Here is a 21,794-nt window from a genome sequence, read left to right as displayed (position 1 = left end):
TTCATCTGTTGACTGGACATATAGGCTACTTCCAAGAATTAGGGATTATCAATTGTGTTTCTATGAACATTGATGTGCAAGTATCATTGTTATGATGTCATTAACTCTTTTAGGAAGATACCTAGAAGTAGAATAGCTAAGTCTAACACCAGGGCATATCCTTAATGTGTTTTACTTTTAATGGTTTGCAACTAACTCAGAGACAGGAAGTAGAGGCTATATTGACTTAGATTTTTAAAAGCCACTGGAAAATTTATACCTTAATTTTGAAGTAATTACAGGGATGAAGAAACAAATCCAAAATCAAAACAGTATTAATATGCAAACTTTATGCTTTCTTTTACTCAAGTCTTAGGCTCAGATCCCTCACTAAACTGACTGATGTCATTTCTGCAAATAATGAGGAAATCCATCATCTTACCACCAATTGCATTTTTATTATTGTTATTGCTAGTATTACAGTTTAAATTTTCTTGTTTCCAAATTTTATAATACAAGCATTCTCAAGAAATTTTAAATGGATTATATAATAAAAATTGAGTATATAAATTTTTTTCTCCTGATGATTTCACTTTTCTCCCTAGAAGGACACAAGCATATTAGTTTCTTATTTAACTTTTAAAAGACGTTTTATTTATATTTACATATACATGCTGTCATACACTAGTGCCATGTATAATAATAAACATATATATATTCTGTTTGAGTTTGTTTTATCTCAACCTTACAATAGACTGAAGACAATTCCGTATTTGGCCAAATAGATCCCCACTGTCATTTTACTATCTGTTTTCCAATATCAGTGCTACTAAAAGTGACACTGTGAAGCTTGTCTCACAACATTTAGGTAATACTCAAAATCTGTCATTTCCTTACAATTACAGATAAAATTACTTAAAGAATGAAGAAATTCCTTTTACAGCTTTGCTGAGCAGTATACCAGGAGCACATAGAGTTGAGACTATTCCCTGCCCAAGGGCAGTCAAGGCTCGCTCAATGAAAGGCGCATCGTCCTTCCTCGTAGCTTCCATCCTATTCTTCCAATGATTTATCTCTTTATTCATTGCCTCAGATTTCTTCTTAAATCCTTCTTCAAGCAAATCCTTTTGCATCTAAAATAAATGAATAAAAGTTGAGAAGTAAATAAAATTTGTGTAATACTTCTCTATTCAGATTATACCTTTTTAAATAAAACCTTGGAAAACCATATTGTACTAACCTTAAAATGTTTGCAATTATATGAGAACAATTTTAACATAGCAACAAAAAATATTGTCTGAATCAGGCAAATATGGTGAGGAAGAAGCACAGTTTTACTTTATTATTATTTGTTCACCATTCGTTCCTGTTATGCTAAGGTATGAGAACAAATTTTTTATATTCTTGCCAAAAGAAATCCCATTGTTCTGACTGCACAGATTCTCAGCTTCCCTTGGCAGTATTGTCTCCACATCATGGTGACCACTGGAATTTGACTGCTCACTTAGAAATCTCTTCTACAACATCCAGGTGGATAAAAGCAGAACTACTCTGGTGCCATATGTTACCTGAGGCAGGCTCCTCACCTGTGGTGATATGGATCAGCTCTAAAATATCTGCCAAAATACTCATGTATATGAAAGGAGATTGGATCATCAGAGTGCTTTACCCATCACAGCATTTATCCACTGATGACTTTAGTGAGAGGGTATTCTGTTAGTCTATGAGGCCTGGTGGAGGTGGATTATTAGGGGCATGAACTGGATGGGAGTATTCTTATCCCCATCTCCTCCCCTCTGTCTGTTTCCTGCCTCACATTCTTTAGATCTTTGGTGACAGTAAGGCTCCTCCTATGGGTTTGTTAATCCACACCAGTTGATGCTGGCTAAAAATTGTTTATTCAGGTCCTGGTAATTCAGGCCCTTGTGAGATCATTTTACAAACTCCCAAAACACAAATGCTATTCATATTCTCCAAGGAAATAATAGGAGTCAAGATAACTTGAATTTTCAGAGTCCGAATATGGAGCAAAATTAAAAGCAGGCACCTTTAAAAAAAATAAACAAAAGGATTCCAACTTTAATGCATTATAAACACCAAAAGGCTGTGGTTCCTTTCATAATCTGATTGTAATCTTCACCAGCCTAACAAAGTAACAGAGACACTTGGAATTACTTAGAAGGGAAACACCCACCTGCAACTGCTGATCCAACACTCTTCTTTGATCTCTCAGGATGTTTTCTCTCTCCAACTGCAGCTTCTTTTGCAATTGTTCCATGTTTTCCCTAAGAGTCCTCTCCTGAGTTGCAATCTTCTGCTGTTGCTCCTGTACTGTCTGTTTTAAAAGTTCCTGTTCCTTCTCAGCTGCCTCTGTTTTGGCTCTCTCCTCTGCCCCAGGAAATTTTCAGAAAGAGAAGAAAGAAAGAATTGAAAACAAATTTCTGCCTTCCTGAGCTCAGAGATAAATCAAACCTGAAAGGAAATCACAGAATTCAAGCAAGTCCATGCCCTCCATAGCACAGTTTAGAAGGTGATGGGAAAGGCCCTATCCCTCAAGCTAACATACAATCAAACTCCTTTTATGTTCTTTTTACATTCAGTGGAGTGTGCATTTCACAGAAGAAAGATGCTATCACATTGTGAAAGGCCTTGTTAGATCACCCAGAGTCACTAGAGGAATCTGATCACCCCTGGGTTCTCAGTCTTATCCTCTTACCTTCCATGGCCTTCTCTCTATCAGTGAGAGCTTTATCTGACTGCAGGATGGATTTCTCTATTGCTACTTGTGACTGCAGGAATCTCTGGAAGACCTCCCCTGCCTGTGGATCCAAGAAGGAACAAACAATTTACATATCATTAGAAGAAGATATCTGCAAAAGATATGCATATCATGTTGCTTCTTAACTAAATTTTATAGTGGTTCTCTATAAAGGGGTCAAGCTCCTCCATGTGACAAGAGACCTCTCACGTCTTCTGCTTCCCATTTCCTCCTCCCTCAGCCTTCTACCAGGGTTCCTTCCTGCCACTTGCTTTGGGTTCTAGCCAGTCAGAATTACCTGAATTTGTGCAAACCACAATCTCTGATACTTTCATATATTTGTCTTCCAAAGAGAAATGCTGGCTCTACACTGTGCTGCTTTGACCACAACTCATTGGCTTTATCTCTATAAAAGTTATTTTACCTGCCAGTGCTTCTCAATTCACTAGTGTAAATTGCCCACGATATAAGTTTATATTACTTAAAGTTACTTGGAGAACCAAATAAAACATCACAGAAAAAACTTGTCACTAAATTTACAAAAAATATCAGTCTAATACATAGTAGTTGTACCATTACTAGGTTATCACCACCACCTATGTATACCATTTTCAGAGGTTCATAAGTGATATCGCTGAATATACACAGCTCTATTTAGATGATCCTGTCTCTCTTATTTTGATCAGCCTGGAGAACAAAAACTCTAACTGAACAATGTAACTCTCTGTAGCACTAAGAGTACCAAGCACGTTGCAGGTTATCTTCTTGGATAAAGAAATGAATAATTTTTACTTTCTCACTCCTGGATTCATGAACTCCTTATATTTTCTTTAGGATTGAACTTTTTAATTCTCCGGAATATATAGTAAATACAAAGCATTAAAAATAAAACAGGGGTTTCTGCATGTAGCCAACTTGTTGAGCACATTCCTAGCATGAAGGAGGCCCTGGTTTTGATCCTACCTTGGGGAGTGTACTAAACCTTTCATACTATTTGCCTATTTTATTATTACTCACAGCTGTTTCTGGAAAGTCTCTGACACTACTGTCTAGGCTTTCCCAGGCTACCCTACTCCTCACCTTTACTCCTTTCCTGGGTATTTGCTGATAGCCCCGTTCAATCTCTTTCCTTAATTCCATGTATAAGTGGTGCCCTCCAGGAACAGAGAAATTTCCTGCTGAAATTTTTTCCATTAATGCTTTTGAAAGCAAATTCAGTTCATTCTGGCAGTATTGATCAGATTCCTTTTCATTGTTCAGCAAGAAATCCTGCTTCTTATTCTCTATTATTTTCTGCAAATGAAATGTACAAAGATGTCACCAGAAAATATCTCACAGAGAAAATGAAATCACAGAGAACCAAGTAGAAAGGTCAACCTATTTTTATGAGAAAATTATTCTAGGTTAATAAGATGTGTGATGAATAAGAAATTATAAAATTTGACTTATTCAAAACCCTGAAAACTTTCTGCCATATAATGGGAAACCCTGAAGCTTTCTGAACCTCAAGATCTTTATCTGTGACATGAAGGAACTGCATTCCACAATGTCTATGGTTTCTTGTAGTTGTTGTGTCCTCTAATTGTATCTTGACTACTATAATATACAACAGTGAACAATGCCCTGGAAGGAGCGTCTTGTAAGAGAAACTCAGTTTCTACTAATAAGCCAGGATACATTGAAAAAACAAACATACAAGGGACAACTAGGGAATGCTCTGGGAAGGCTGGTGGTTCACAGCATATATTTACCAGAACCCACTGGAAGTATTAAGGAGAACATCTATTTTGATTATACTTCAGTTACTCAGAGAGATTCTGCATAATATGCCTGAGGTTTTTGGGTTTTGCTTTTTGCTTTTTTGTTGTTGCTGATGTTGTTTTGAGGTGGCATGTAGTTTTAGAGACTCCACGCTCAATGACAATCAAAGTGTTTAACTTGGAATTTAAAACAAACCATGAGTTTAATAAAGCCACCTTTATGTTTTACTCATCAAGGGGAAGATCAAGAAATGTACTGAATAAGAAACAGAACAGTACCACCAGCTGCTTCTGGAATTCCTGATCTTCATCCTTAAATGACCTCTCCATGAAGACCTTGATGGCTTCCTTCTCACAGGCTGAGTGCACATCCAGCAGCTCCTGAAGTGTGTCTGTGGGGAACCGCACTCTCTGGGCCATCTGCTCACTGTAGTGGTCAGCTGCCTTCTGCATGGCTGCTGAGTTCTCTTGCTGGGCCAGAGTGGTCACTGCATTCTCCAAACAAGGCACCACCCCACTGTTGATGGCCTTCACATAGGTCTTGACCAGAGCCCCTAGGCCTGAATGGTCCAGGAATTTTAGGGGATAGATAGGAATGTTGTAATTCAGTGGGATCTAAGATTCCAACATTACCTTCCTAAAATCTTGCTCCTTCTGCTCCCTTCCTCCACCCCCCCACATACACTTACCTCCCTATGTTCATCCTCACTCACCTGTTGACCTCTCATTTCCATTGTTCTCTAGGTCAAATATTTCTAAAAATATTTAATATCTAATGTCTAGCTTCATCTAATATATTAAAGTGTATATGGAAAACATAATTTCCAAATTAAAATTTTATAGAAAAATAGATTATATAAGTGACCAATGAAGTAAGGTACCTCAGAAAATATTTACTCCTAATTCTGAAGCTTCCAGTGGATCTTCAGGGATTTAGAAGCTAGCATGTAGGGAGCTTTACACTTTTAGAAAACATTTCCTACTCTTGTTATAAACAAGAATTCACATGTAAGTCTCTATCTGAGCAAATTGTCTATATCTATTTTAGCACACAGTGATTATGATTACAAATGGAAGATTTTTTTTCAGATATGTAGAAACCACACATACTTGTTAAAAAACATACAATTTTGAAGAGGAAACTATAAACCCGAATAAATGAGATAATTATAAATTATACATACTTCTTTATAGAGTATAAAAATATGCATACCATGGTAACACAGAGAATTAAACAAAAATACTATATACTCATTTTATAGTATATTCAATGTATGTTAGTCCATCCAGAAATATGTAAACAAGACTCACGATTCCCAGTTACCACGATTCCTTCTTTGAGGGTCTTGATCTTTGCATGAGTGAAGATATAGGAACAGAAAGTACGTGTTTGTTCTTGGAATTTAGGATCCAGTTGGTCTTCTGAGACATTTTCAATATTGAGTAGATGATCTTTGTTGTTCGTTGGCCGATCAAAGATGAAACACTTCCGATTTGGAAAGAATTTCCTGATGCACTCCCTAGGAAGATTGGATATTTGTGCATTGGGATTCTGACCTAAGGAATGAGAAAACAGAGTACAATAGGAATAGGCTTCAGGGAGATAAAAAATATTTTCATAAGAATTGTTCTATCTTTGCATATTCTACACTCACAGAATGACTTTGACATGAACATTTAATATTTTTGTACATCAAACTTGTACCAATGATATAGCAGTTAGATATTCTGAGAGATATATGACTTCAGTGAAAAAGAAAGTTTCACTGATATCCCCAGATCTGAATGTGGCACCAACTATAGAATAGTAATTTATTTAATGTTTACTGAGTGAATGAAAGGTCAAATGTAAATTTCTAGTCTATACAATCCCTTCTTGAAATTGAATTGTGGGACCAAAATGAAGAGAGACTGATAGGAGACAATGGAATGATATAAAAATAAAAGTGTTAACAATATTAAGAATGCTACTATGATTATTGAAGAAAATCCATTTTGATGCTAAACGTATTTCATTTAAAGATTCCAAATACATAGAGACAGTGGTTGTCAGGGGTAAAGTGGAATAAAGAGATGATGGTTAGAGGACACAAAGTAGCACATCTATAGGGCATACCAATCTGGAGACCCAATGTACAAGATGAGGCTAGAGGTAACAAAACTATTGTAGAGATTTTTGCTAAAATGAATCAATTTAGTCAATTTAAGTCACAAAAAGACTATGTAATATGATAGATGTTTTGTGTGTTACATGATAGTAACCACTATACTATCTACATGTATCCCATATCTTTATGCTTCAAATATACACTGCAAAGTTTACTTTTTAAAATTTTACACAGTACTAGTTTTTGAAATAACCACAACTATTCTATAAAGTCTGTGTGATAAAGGACTATGTTTGATTTAACATTTTTCTCTATGTCAATTTTTCAATGGATGTTTTGAGAAAGAAGCAATAGAAAAATGAAAGTAGGAATGAGTAAATCAGAAATTATATTTTTCAAGGAATAGTGAGAGGCGCAGCCTTGTGTAGCTTGCCTGGGACCACAGCCCCTTCTCCAGACCTCAGCAGAAGAATGGTAAGCAGTGCAGCTGAGCAGGCACCTACATCCCATTCAACCTCTATACATGCCTCTGGCCTCTTGTCTGGGCTGATACCTGGATTCACACACAGAGGCACAGAGGGGTCATAAAATCCATTCTTCTAAGGTCTAGCCTTGATTTTTATTTAATTCACCCAGGTGATAGGTTATTAACTATCACAAATGTCATTTTTCTAAGCTGTGCTTGATGCTATAATTTTGCTGATTGTATTACTTGGGCTAAGATGTTGTGCTTGATTTAATCAGCTCTCCTTCCTGGTATAACGAAAATGAGATTGCCTCAGAGTAATTAGAGACTTCAAAGCTAAAGACCAACAATAACAGGAACACCAAAGTATTAACCCAGGAATTAAACCAAGGACAACACCAAAAACAAAAATAGAAATGAGAAGACATTCAAGCAAGGAACAAGTTCAACCAACAAAGGCTGCCTGTTCATCAAAGGCAAGTTCAGAAGGAATTGAGATGGTAAAGTCTGATAATCAATGACATGATCATCTTGAACCAATATCACAGGAAGTAACAGAACAGATGAATGAGGCTCTAGAAAAATTCAAAACAGAAATAATTTCCCAGATAACTACAGAAATGGTGAGCAGAATGAAAGACATCATTAGAGACTCTAGAACAGAAACAGATTTTTAAAAATATATGAGCTCAGGACCATGATAGAAAACATGAATGCCCAGTATAGGAAAGAAATGGAAACCATGAATGCTCAACATAGGAAAGAAATGGAATCCATGAAACAGATTCAAACAGATATCCAGTAGATTAAAAACTCTACTGAAAGTATACATAACAGACTGAGCCAATCTGAAGACAAGATATGAGATATAGAAGACAGGATGGCAGTCTATGATCATGAAAAGAGGGCACTCTTAAAAAAAAGTAAGGGAACATGAGAAATCAATCCAAAAGCTCCTAGATGACACAAAGAAGAATAATATAAGAGTGATAGGAGTCCATGAAAGGGCAGGAGAAAGTACAAGTGACATAAAAAAAAACTGTTCACAGAAATAATGACAGAAAACTTCCTAAACAGAGCAAAAGAATTTGACATACATATAATTGAGGCTTATAGGACTGCAAATAGCCATGATCACAAAAAGTCTACACCTAGACATGTAATAATCAAGATCCCAGTAGCACAACAGAACAAAATCCTAAAAGCAATTAGAGAAAAGAAACAAAGCACATGAAGAGGAAAGCCTGTCAGAATCACAACAGACTGTTCAACACAAACCCTCAAGTCAAAGAGAGCCTGCAGTGAAGTATTTCAAGCCCTAAAAGAAAACAACTTCCAACCTATACTAATGTCCTGAAAAACACTCATTCAAAATTGATGGGGAAATAAGATACTTCCATGACAAAGAACACCTGAGAATCTTCATGAATACCAAACCAGCACTTCAAACAATTCTAAACAATATCATAGAAAAAGACAATGAAGGTCACAACACCATTAGGCCCAACAGAGCGAATCCAGCAGGCAAGGCAAGAAATTAAAGAGGTAGGCGGAAAATTTTTAAAAGAGCCAACAACAGGAAAATAAATGACAATGATTCATCAATATATATCAGTTATAACCATCAATGTCAATGGCCTCAATTCACCAATCAAAAGAAATAGACTGGCAGAATGGATTAGGAAGCAAAATCCAACAATGTGCTGTATACAAGAAATCCACCTAATTAAAAAAGAAACTCATAGACTGAAAGAAGAGGCTGTAAAACAGTTCTCCATGTGAGAGGAACCCAGAAAAAAGCAGGGGTAGCTATCTTATTTGAAGACAAAGTAAATTGCAAACTAAAACTAATTAAGAGAGACAAAGAAGGTCACTACATCCTTGCAAAAGGAACAATCCAAGAGGAAGATATGACAATCATAAATATATATGCACCAAATACTAATGCCCCCTATTATATAAAACAAATATTAATTGACATTAAAAACCAAATAAGTACTGATACCATTTTAGAGGGGATGTCAATATCTCACTATCACAAATAGATGGATCATCTAGACAAAAAAATCAACAATGAAATACTAGAACTGAATCAAGCTTTTTTTGTTATGTTTTGTTTTTTGACATGGGGATGGAACTCAGGTCCTTGAGCTTGTGAGGCAGGCTCCAGAACCAAAACTAAATTCCTGGCTTGAACCAAGCTTTTGAACAAATGGACTTAATAGACATCTACAGAATGTTCCACCCCACAAAATCAGAGTATACATTCTTTTCAGCTTCACACAGGTCATTCTCTAAAATAGACCACATACTAGCTCATAGTACATGTTTAAGCAAATGCAAAGTTGAAGTAATCACATGTATATTATTAGGCCATAGTGCAATTAAACAGGAGTTTAATAGCAAAAGAAACTGCAAGAACTTCACAAACACATGGAAATCAAATAGAACTCATCTGAAGAACCAATGGGTCACAGAGAAAATTAAAGAAGAAATTAGACCATTTTAAAAAAATTAAATAATAATGTAAATACAATGAACAGGAATCTACAGGACACAATTAAAGCAGTCCTATAAGGGAAATTTATAGCAGTGAGTGCCCACAGTAGGAAAACGGAGCAAGTTCAAGTAAACAACCTAATGCTGAACCTTGAGCTTCGAGAAAAAGAGGATCAAGACAAACTGAAAGCTCATACAAGGGAAGAAATTAAAAAGATCAGAGCAGAAATCAATGCAGAGGAGAATAAGAGAGTGATGTAAACTATCAACAAATGGAAGAGATGGTTTTTTGAAAGACTAAGGAAAATCTATAAACCCTCAGCTAACCTTGCTTAAAAAAGGAAACAAAAGGCTCATATTCATGCAATTAGAAATGAAAAAGGTGAAGTCAAAACAGATCCAGGAGAAATCCAGAGGATAACGAATACCTACTTCAGGAAACTAATAAAATGGAAAACACAGAAGAAATGGACAGACTTCTTGGTACTCATGAATTACCAAAGTTAAACAAAGAAGATAAAACAATTCAAAACACTCCAATTACAATCAGTGAAATTGAAAACATAATTAAAAGTTTACCAACAAAGAAAAGCCCAGGTCCTGATGGCTTCACTGCTGAATTCTACAAGGCATTTAGAGAAGAACTAGTGCCACTATTCTTTAAACTCTTCAATAAAATTGAAAGGGAAGCAATACTTCCAAATTCATTCCTGGAAGCAAGTGTCACTTTGATTCCAAAACCAGGGAAAGACCCAACCAAATTAGAGAACTACAGGCCAATCTTCCTAAAGAATATTGATGCAAAAATCCTCAATAAGATACTGGCAAACAGAATACATAAGGTCATCAAGAAGATCATACACCCAGACCAAGCGATTTGTTCCAGGAATGCAAGGATGGTTCAACATACATAAATCAATAGATGTAATACACTATATTAACAATGTCAAGGACAAAAATGTATAATAATCTCAATAGATACAGAAAAAGCATTCAACAGAATTCACCACCCATTTATGATACAAACCTTACAGAAAATTGAAGTAGATGGACTTTATCTCAACTTGATAAAGGCTATCTATGAAAAACCAACAGCCAACATCATATTAAAAGGCCCAAACCTGAAAATGTTCACATTAAAATCAGAAACAAGACAAGGATGTCCAATGTCACCACTCCTTTTCAATATAGTTTTGGAAATATTAGCTATGGCATTTCAACAAGAGAAACAAACAAACAAACAAACAAAAACAATAAAGATAGGAAAGAAAGAATTTAAATGGTCATTATTTACTGATGATATGACACTCTACATAAAAGACCCAAAAAGCTCTGCTAAAAGACTTCCAGACTTAATTGACAGATTCAGTGGAGTAGCTGGATACAAGGTCAACACTCAAAAATCACTAACCTTCTTCTACACAAATAACTGACCCACTCAGTCAGAAATTAGAGAAACAATTCCTTTCACAATAGCATCCAAACAAATGAAATCTCTAGGAATCAATCTAATGAAGGAAGCAAAACACCTGTACAATGAGAACTAGAACACTCTGAAAAAAAGACTGAAGTGGATATAAGAAAAAGGAAAAACATCCCTTGTTCTTGGGTAGGAAGAGTCAATATAGTGAAAATGGCCATACTGCAAAAACTACTATACAGATGGAAATCCCAATAGTATATTTCACTGAACTACAGAAAACAATCCAAAAATTCATTTGGAATGAGAAGAGACCTAGAATAGCAAAAAAAAAAAAAAAATTCTAGGCAACAGATACATGGCATCACAATCCCCAACTTGAAACTGTACTATAAAGCCACTGTGATTAAAAACAGCATGGTACTGGCAAAGAAAAAGACCTCAGGATCCGTGGAATAGATTAGATGATACAGAAACAACTCCAGACATACTCAGCTACCTAGTCTTTGACAAAGAAGCCAACCATCCTAACTGGAAGAACGATAGCCTCTTAAAAAAATGGTGCTGGAAAAACTGGATTTCAACTTGCCAAAGATTAAAACTACATCTATCTTTCAACATGCACTAAACTAAAATTAGAGGGGACTAAAGATCTAAATATTAAAACAGAAACAAAATTTGCTGGAAGATGAGTTAGGTGGAACTCTTGAAGACATTGGCATAGGAAAAGACTTTATTTACAAATCTTCAGAAGCACAGGAACTAGCACTATCTTCAGAATCAACAATTGGGATCTCATCTTCTTAAAAACTTCTGCACTGCAAGAGAAACCACCAACACAGCTTAGAGACAACCTACAATATGGGAAAAAATTTCTACCATTTGCTCCTCAGACAAAGGTCTACTATTCAGAATATATAAAGAACTCAAAAAAAATCAGATTCCCTCAAACTTATAAAGCTGATTCAAAGATAGGCATCTGAAATGAAGAGATATTTCTCAAAGTAGTAAAAGGAGCAAATAAACATATGAAAAAAATGTTCAACCTCACTGATCATTCAAGAGATGCAGATGAAGACAACATTGAGATTCCACCTCACCCCAGAAAGAATGGTTGCTGTCAAGAAATCAACAAATAACAAATGTTGGTGGGGTTGTGGGGAGAAAGAAACCCTTCTCCATTGTTGGTGGGGTGCAGACTGGTGCAACCACTATGGAAATCAATATGGAGATATCTCCAACAACTAGGATTAGAAGTCCCATTTGAACCAGCTATTTCCCTGCTGGGTACCTTCCCCCAAAACACTAAAAGAATCATACCACAGTGATATATGCTCCCCCATGTTTATATTGGCACAGTTTGTAATAACTAAAATTTAGAAGCAGCCTAATTGTCCATCAAATGGTGACTGGATAAAGAAGATGTGGTTTTTTTATAAGATGAAGTATTAATCAGCCATAATAAATGAGAAACTACATACATTTATAGCTAAGTGGATGCAGACTGAGGCCATACTCAAGTGAAATAAATAGGACACACATGTCTAAATACTGAATAGTTTCTCTGGTGTGATAAACTAAAAGTGTAAATAAGAATCAAAATGTATAATTGATTTTGTGTAATAGGAAAAATGTCTAAAGGTGTAGGGGAAATGGGTGGGATAGGGGAAAACTATGAAAGGAAAAGAAAAAATAAAAAAAATATATAGAAACAAGGTTTTTGCAAAAAGGGATGGGTAGTGGGGGTGAAGGGAAGTCAGGGGAATGGGGAAAAAATAAGAACCAAGATATATCACGTAAAGGTACAAGGTCCCAATGATGTATATAACTGTATTGTTTATCTAAAATGTGCCATTAAAGAAAAAGGAAAAGATAATATAAAAAAGAAATTATATTTTTCACAGCATATCTTTGAATAAGTACTTATGTAAATAATTTACAAATAACCATTCACATATTAATATAATATATTTTGAAGTGATAGCATGAACAAATACACTGTAGTTAATAGAAAAGTGTGTTATCGATGTAAAGTAAAATGAATGTACAGTATTATAGCAAAAATTTAACCAGCATAAACTGAAAATGCAAGTGATTTCTCTGATTTACCTAGAATATATATTTATGTGGTCACTTTTAAATAGTTGCATACCACTATTAAGAAGTTTCTTTCTTCTGGAAAAACATTACATCTCTGTGAAACTAACACACACACACACACACACACACACAATTGGCTTTGCACCGTAATTTCAACTTTAAAAACTCTGCGACCAATTGTTCTAACAGAGGAAGCAGACATCAAAATAGAATATGCAATTGACTGGCTTTAGAAACTTATAGCATTGGTTGGTATCTGTATGCTGAAGCATAAATTGTGTAAATAACCACTTAGTTTTTAATTTCACTGTATTTCATGCTCTTAAGTAGATTAAAATTCCAATTTTTTTAGAGTGTCCAGTGTATACCTAGGTCCCCATTTCTAGAGACTTCCAGCCAGTTTCAAATATAAATGGAACCTTAGAAATGATGGAAACTGTCCTCACATCTACCCTACAGAAACTCCTCACCCATCTTTGCACTGATACCTGGAATCAGCTTCAAGGCATTCTCCAGGTACTGATCTGCTGTGATGGGCTGACCCTGCAGCTTCAGCTCCAGAATGAAATCCCGTACAATCCAGATGAAGCTGGGAAAGAAACTCACAAACTCTGTAGAATCTTGTACTTCGTTAGAATTTGAGGACTTTGCCCTGATTAGTTCTGTGAGCTCTGTCACATAACTAGACTTGGTTAAGGGAAAGAAAATTCTTACTTAGAACTCCCAGGTTTCTCTTATTAAAAGGTGTCATAAACATTCTCTTTGCCCTAGGTCACTCATGCTCCGCCAAAATCCAGTAAGCCACAGGGAAGACAAAAGCAATTCAATATTCATTCCCCAAAACCCCTATGTCATCCGGTAATTCAGGTCCTGGAAGGATACTGCAGCTGCTGCAGGGCCTGGTGGTTGATGGTGCTCATGCTGTTGTAGACAAAGACGCTGCTCAGAAGCACGGCCAGGGCAAAGATCCAAGAGTCATTCTTAGGATCAACCTAGAAAGCACAAGAGTTTAGGAGTCTACTCTTCAGAATTTCATTCAGATATTCATCCTATCGGTCTGTCATTCACAATTTCAAGTAAGGTACTCACTATGCACAAAAGCCAGACACAAATGCAAATAACATCTCTGACAACTACAATAATTCTTATAATTTCTTCGTATTAAAAGAAAATTATAATCTTTCTAACATTCCTCTTTTCCAAACCAGAGGAAATAAGTGAGCATATAGAAATATTAGTAGTGTGCCAAGTTTTCAGTAGTGTATTCAATGATAGGCATTAGCATTTTCATTCTTCATATCTTCAGTAAATACAAATATTTAATGGTTTATAGGCTATATACAAGAAAAATATTGCAAAACATTGCGGTAGGAAGGAAAACAAATTTGAAAAATAAAATTATGAGAAGAAACATAGGTAAAATGCATCATTATACTGGGCTGAACAATGGTCTTTTTATTTGATATGACGCCAATAAGTACAGTTGACAAAGAACAAATTGGACAAGTGGGACAGCATTCAACTAAAATGCTTCATGCTGGGAGAAGAATGAACCATGTTAAAAGGCAACTACAGGATGGCAGAAAATTTTTTGCAAACCAAAGCAATGCCAAACATATAATCCAATTGAAAATGAGCAAACAGCTCCAAATACATTTCTTTAAATATAAATGACCAAATGAATATAAATGATCAATAAGTTTATAAAAAGACATTCATTATCACTAATCACCAGGAAAATACAAAAGAAAATCAACAGGAGGCAAAAAATGATACCTATTCATTTGGTTATTATCAAAAAGCAGAACATAACAAGTGTTGATGAGGAATGAGAGGAAAAAAAAAGAACTCTTGTATAAGTTGGTTGAAATATAAATAAATAAACATTACAGAAAATATTATGTAGCTTGCTCTAAATATTAAAAGTAGAAGCATCATATGATCCAGCAATATCTCTTTCAATGTATAGATCCAAAGGAAATGAGATCAGTGTGTAAAGGAGATATCTATACTTCTACATTTATTGTAGCATTATTTATTACAGCAAGGTTTAGGGATAGTTTAAGTATCTATCGATAGATGAATTAATAAATATAATGTGAAATACATTTATCCAACCATAAAAATGAAGGGAATCTTGTTATTTACATCAAGAAGGACAAACCTTAAGGGCATTATACTCAATGAAGTAAGCCAGATACAAAAAGGCAAATACACATTATTGCACTTAGTGGTGGAATATAAATTAGTAAAAAATACAGTCAATCTATAGGAATAGAGAATATAATTTTTTAAGGTCTGGAGGATGAGAGAAATGTACAAACTGTGTACATAAGAAATAAAGTTTCAGTTATGCAACATAAGTAATTTCTGGAGATCTAAGGAATAGCATGGTAACTATAGTTAACAGTGTACATTTTATACTGGACTTTGCTAAAAGGCTACATCTCATACATTTACATTACAAAAAGAAAATAGCAACTATGTCAGGTTTGGATATATTAAGGGGTGGTCATTTCACAATGCATATCAAAACACCATTCAAAATATATATTCATATATATTTTATTTGTTGATTATGTGCCAGTAAAACTGAAAAATGTAAACAAAATTTCTTCTCTTTGAAAAGACATTGATAATATTGAAATTTAGGCATTATTCTCAAATAAATCATAAAAGAAGGTGAAAAAAGGCAAAACATTATATTCACCTATTGTTAAGAAGCTAAACTACCAAAACTCCATCTTAAAATGTTTATCATTTAGGAAAAAAATATTGCATAGAACCCATATACTTACAGGTTTCTCAGAGACTTCCAGAATGCTCAATGGATAGTAAGGGAAATTTACCATAAGAAACCCCCAAATCTATATTTCTTTTAGAAGCTTGGAAAGTGGATCAGAGACCCTTTCTCAGCCACTAAGATAAGGTGACACCTCACCAGCTTCCACTCCAGGTGCTCATGTGCCTAACTATAGGTGGGACAAAAGTGATGTGAGTAAAATCGCCTTCTACAACTGCAGAACTCATTGCCTAATACTGGGCAGTACTGACAGAAACCATCCCACATGTGTCAGCCATCTTATGAGACATGCTTCCAGGGCCAAATTCCAGTGATTGATCATCACCGGGAATAAAGACAGCATCCTTCTCCTGACATAGGACATCTCAAAAAGGCTGTTCCAACCACATGCCCACCTACAAGCTGACAGAGGCCAAGGGACTGCACAGTGCAGCATCTTCCTCTCTTCAACTTGCTTCTTTCCTGGTCACCATGTTATCACCACAATGGAACTGGAGAGTCTGTAGGGACCAAGCTGTAATTCTATTCACTAGTATTCTATTCATCCAGAAACTGAAACTGAGCTGCTCCGTGTTTTACTTATACAGAATGGAGTTATTCACCCCAGTGTCAAGAAATGAATATTTTACTAAAAGTACAATGATATCTGATTTTGTGTAGAAATAAGATTCAAGCAGAACAAAATTTGCCTCATTCATCATGGTTTGGTTTCATATATTTCATAAACATCACAGCCAGCAAGTAACAAAGGGTCTCGAAGAGAAAACAAGACAATCCAGAATAAAAAGGATCTGCCTGAGATTCTCCACCTCACCTTTTCCACATCACCCAGGCCCTCAGTGTCCAGAAGGACCAGGGTGTGGTTTGGCTTGGTGGGGTGGGGCACACACCACATCCAGATGCCCTTGGTTTCAGATTGTATTGTGGAGCCCAGAGGGAAACCTAAAGGGAAGAGGAGAAGCAACAGTGACCACAGTTCCATCAAGTTAACAGAAGGAATAGAGGTCAAGATTTGCTGGATAATGAGTACTCCAGTAAACAAGATAGTGCTTGCTTTCTTTCCTCAAGCATGTGTCACTTTGTAGCCATTTGTTTAAAGGGGGGGCATTAAATGTGAGAATGATGATACTCAAGGGTTCAAGATGGCTACAAAGAGGCATCCAGGAATCTGACAAAATGAAGGTTTCTGGTGACTACAATAGCATTTGTAAAGAAGGGTGGGGCTCAGAACAAAGAGGAGCAAACTGAAAAGGGAAGTGAGAGAAAAGCAGAAAAAGAAAATTGGAATTTGTTTTGCATGAAAAAGATACTAAGAAGAAAAAAAGGAAGGACAAGTGTTGGTAGTCACAATGGGATGGAAAGTCCAAGAAACATTTTAAAGATGATAAATATTTAACATTCTGTACATAGAGATAGGAATACTATGTAGAAAAATCACACGGTGATGTATAAGAAAAAAGACATGGAAGCCTAGTGATTGAAAGTATAAGAAAAGGAGAAGTCATGAGCCTTAGAAGAATATATCCTTAATGACAAGGAAAGGACATGGGAGCAAATGACAGCAAAGTAGTAATTTGGTGGTAAGAATTAAAATGAGAAATTTGCTTCACTGAGAAGAGTTCCACCTTCATGTTCCTGAGAAAAACAATTAAGAAGATGAGAAGTAGCAGGCATGAAGCAATCGGCCCACTCCAGAAAACCACTCACCACTGTTCTGTCCTGCGAGACGGTTCATCAAGTAGGATTTTCCAGTACGGTACAGTCCAACAATGGCCACCACCACCACTGGATTAGAAATCTTGCCAAGAATCTGTACAGCTTCCTGGTTTACTGTCAGTTTCTCATTAACATTTTCTATCAGACACTTGGGAGCCAACATTTTAGGTCCAGATGCCATAGCAATTTGTCAAGCTAAAATAATGAAAAAAATCTGGAGATATTTAGTGATGATAATTACACAGTGATGGGAATACACCACTGTCACTGAAACATACACTTAAACATTGTTAAAATCATGAATACATATATATATATCATATTATATATTTATATATAATACTATATATCTATATCTATATCTATATCATCTGTGGAACAACTACACAATCTGTATAACATTTTCTCCTAACAATACTTCTGCAGTCACTTCCCTGGCACAATTGTACTCTCAAAGACATTTGTTATTTTGTAAGTTCTTTGATCAGTAACCTGCAATATCTTTTAAAGTAATATTATGATTGAGGTAATAACTTCCTTCAAAAGCCTCATGTGTTCAGACGTAGGGCTTTGGAAGTTTGGTTGGATCATGGGGTACTAGCCTCATTAGTGGATTAATCCACTGGTAATTTCATGGCTGAATCCTGTTAGAAGGTGAGGCCTACTTGGAGAAGGTGGCTCACTGTACATAGACAGGAGTAGACACAGGATAACTGATCTCCCACTTGTCTCTTCCTTGCTCTCTGCTTCCAGACACCATAAAGTACTCAACAGGCATGTTCCTCCACCAGGATATTATCCCTAGGAGCCAGCCAAACATGTAAAGAACCCTCTGAACTTTTGAGCCAAAATAAACTGCTCTTCCTTGAAGTTGCAGGGGTTGAATAGTTTTTCACCAGTGGGAAAGCTAACTAATATAGAAAACTAGTACCACAGAAGTGAAGATGTTTGTGTCAATGACATCTTACCATGTGATTCACAATTCTTTGAGGCAGGTTTGTGGGAGAACTCGGAAAGTTTAGAAGTGTGAGCTACGAAAGTTCTAAAACACAATGCACAGAACTTATGGGAGATTCTGAAAAGAACTCAGACCCAAAAGGTTTGAACAGTGAAGGCAAGAAGGTGACTGACTGAGGCAAGAAGATCACAAGTTTGAGCCGAGCCTAGTTTGGGAAATTTACTGATATAGTAAGATTGTCTCTCAAAAAAAAAAATGCTAAGGGAATGTATTAAATCTTCAGTACTAAAAAAGAAATGAGTGGGAGGTCACCAGACAATTACCACAGTAGTAGGGCTTTCTCAGTTGTAATTCTAAAAAAAAAAAAAATTAAAATACCACCTGAAAAGTATACAGTTCATCTATGAATCTTCTGGCATATTTTTGAAAGTCATTGTATTAAAATAGTTTTCCATGGAATCTGTTATTTTTTTAAAGCAGAATAAACATAATGTTGATTCAAATGTCACAAATATCTATTTTGTAATTATATGATAAATATTTAAGAGGTATCAAGTGCCGACCAAAAATACCAGCTCTATCTTCAAGTTGTGTGGGTTTAAGCAAGGTGATTTGTCTTCCTAACACAAAGTTTTACTGTAATTAATAAGCTTCTGTGAATAAAATTGTAGGTACATCTGGAGGATATTTTAATAATTAAAAGAAATGGCAGAATCCTATAGCTTAACATATAGCATGTGTCACAAAACATGATCTCAGTAACTCTTTGTTGAGTTAGATAGAAATTTTTAAGATGATTATTGTAAGCAAACAATCTAGTACATTCTATATTTCATCAAAATCTTCACACTATAAATTAAGATACAAAAACTACATATGAATTTTTCACTACAACAGAAGAGTAGTCAAGTACAAACAAAAGGCACCTACACAACTTCTCTAGCTAACTCTTCATTCTTATGTGAGGCAAGGAATTTGGAGGTACACCATGAGCCTCAGCATCGGCCTTGTACTTCCTGGAACTGAACCATCCCCTGTCTGAAGTGAGGATAAAAATTATCTCTAGGATGATGTGGCCATCACTACAAACAATGTTATACATGTCTCTGTTTTCTTAGGGTTGAATAAACCATGGCTCATTTAGCTTCATATAAACTAGGTACATCTCTTTGATCCTGTTCAAGAGTGGCACTGATTTGTTGAAGTACATCAGAACCACTTGAAAGGATTGCTAAAAGCTTGGTTCCCAGGCCCCAGTATCCATATGTTAACATGTGCCACAAGGGACTAGGATGTCCCTTTAAGAAAGAAGCAAATGCCCCTGCACAGTTACAATTAAATAGTTTTTTTAATTAATAAAGAATATAGGTACTTATTTAGTTCTCCACAAATACTTTACTTTTAAGTGTTAAGTATATCTGCTAGGAAGACAGAAAAAGAAAACTTCATTTCAATTAAAATTAACTATAAGCTGCTTGTCTTGCATGGCTTTGTGCCAGAGCCATTGCAAGCCCTGATAGAGTCTGGCAGACATCTGTCCACTGCTTATCCCACTCAGCTTGTTGCTGCTGCTGCTGCTACTGCTGCTGCTGCTAAGTGATGGCCAGGGGACTGTGCATCCCACGGCCTCTGTGTGTCTGGCTGCCACCAGTCTTCTCTCACCGGAAGAGTCACAGGTTGCCCAGAACTGAAGCCAGACGCAGACCCCAGAGTTTCAGAAGAAGGCAACTTAGAATTACTGCCCTTTCCTCAGCTGCTACTTTGAATGAGAAATTCAGTCAAGGTCAAGAATAATTTGAATAATATAAGAAAAGAAAAGAAAATGAACATACTTGCTCCAGAGCACCACACTCAGCCAAGTCCTCAGATGCCTCTTACTCTCCACTTACTCTTCTTTCTCTTTCCACTTTTTTGCTTCTCCTTATATAAGCAAAGACAGGAAGTCGAATGAAAAAAAAAAAAAAGAAAGAAAACCCAGAAGCTATCTGTACTCACGCAAAAAATGTGTGAGTAATACAGAAACTGAAAGCAAAAACAAAGTATTTCCTAATCTTGTTGATTGCTAGCAGAGGCATGTCTGAAACATTTAACCAGTGTTTGACTGTGGATGTTTGCTGCAGAGGTGAGAAGTCAGAAAGGCCACAGTGACTGCATGGTGATAGTCTAGTAAATACACACTACCTGCTAGCTTTTGTCCTCCTTATCTTGGAAGGCTACTACAGTATTAAATCCAAAACTAAATATCTACTTCTAGAGTTGTTTGGGTCAAACAGCATGAAAACACCTGTTTTGGGCAGAGGCAATGAAGAGTTTTTCTTTGTCTTTCTGATTCTAAACTTGTGATTACCTACCTGGTTGCTTGATCCATTCATTCAGTTGTCTAAACAAGTAATTGTCTAACTTCCAGCAACATACCTCTGCCCATAGCTCATAGATAAGCAGAAGTAAATAAGTAGCGATGGAACATACTCAATCTGGCTTTATTAGGGGATACTTGTCTAGGTCTGTAGAGCTGTGAGAATGAGCAAGGAGGTCTACTGTGTGATTGCATGATATAGTGGCCCCTACTAGTCTAAATGGGGTGGGCCAACATGAGGTTTACAAATACCCATTTTGTGGGGATACTTCTCCATGTATTTTCTTGTTAAACTACTCTAAACACTTGCTAAACACTTGCTAAGGAAGAACTATTACATGCACATATAGAAAAAGCTATATTTCAGACAAAGAAGCTTACAGATACCTAAAATTATAATTTACTCAGTAATATGTGAATGAATTTTCCTGTAAAGAGTGATTTATTCATAGGACTAGAATTTATAGCAAAGATTGATATCAATGTGGAAGTATAAGTCATAATAAATCATGAAATAATTATAAAATGTGCATTATATATGAAAATATAAATTATAGCTAAGTAGAAGTTCAGATCAGCACACAATGATAACATTGCTTATTTCTATATTCTAATATACGCATTGGTTAGTATTTTCCTTCCTGGCTCCTCTCTTTACTCTCTGGTTTCTCTCTGCTATAAAGTGAGTAGTGTCCCTCCACCACACCCTTTCAGAATGCTGCTTCTACCTGGAGCTGACCAATCATGTAAGGACTGAAACTTATAAACGTGAGCCAAAATAAATTTTATTCGTAGATATCTGGTATTTTGTCTCTGTGACTAAAAAGTAACTAAGAATGATAAGAAGAAAGTGGCTGAATGAGTAGGGAAA

At 35.9% G+C, this 21,794-nt stretch overlaps 1 protein-coding gene across 2 annotated transcripts; it reads right to left on the bottom strand.

Annotated features, from left to right (window-relative positions):
* Positions 1-699: 699 nt before the first annotated feature.
* On the bottom strand, positions 700-20,502 carry Gbp6 (guanylate binding protein family member 6). Of its 2 annotated transcripts, none has more exons than XM_010636647.3 (11): positions 20,400-20,502; positions 17,601-17,804; positions 16,708-16,835; positions 13,973-14,082; positions 13,579-13,772; positions 5,809-6,054; positions 4,777-5,057; positions 3,818-4,030; positions 2,696-2,798; positions 2,174-2,367; positions 700-1,112 (listed from the first exon to the last, which is right to left on the bottom strand). In XM_010636647.3, the coding sequence occupies exons 2-11, from the start codon at positions 17,788-17,790 to the stop codon at positions 891-893; spliced, it is 1,881 nt and encodes a 626-aa protein (XP_010634949.1). In that variant the 5' UTR covers positions 17,791-17,804; positions 20,400-20,502; the 3' UTR covers positions 700-890. The 2 variants fall into 2 exon arrangements, with proteins under 2 accessions (XP_010634949.1, XP_033614065.1); XM_033758174.1 differs by having other exon boundaries at positions 17,601-17,823; positions 20,400-20,462.
* Positions 20,503-21,794: the final 1,292 nt, after the last annotated feature.

This window comes from Fukomys damarensis, unplaced genomic scaffold, assembly GCF_012274545.1.
Source record: "Fukomys damarensis isolate Sample0158 unplaced genomic scaffold, DMR_v1.0_HiC HiC_scaffold_33, whole genome shotgun sequence".
NCBI classification, from domain to species: Eukaryota; Metazoa; Chordata; class Mammalia; order Rodentia; family Bathyergidae; genus Fukomys; species Fukomys damarensis.
Note: the sequence above shows the minus strand (reverse complement) of the source record. Positions and strands in the feature narration are given on the sequence as shown.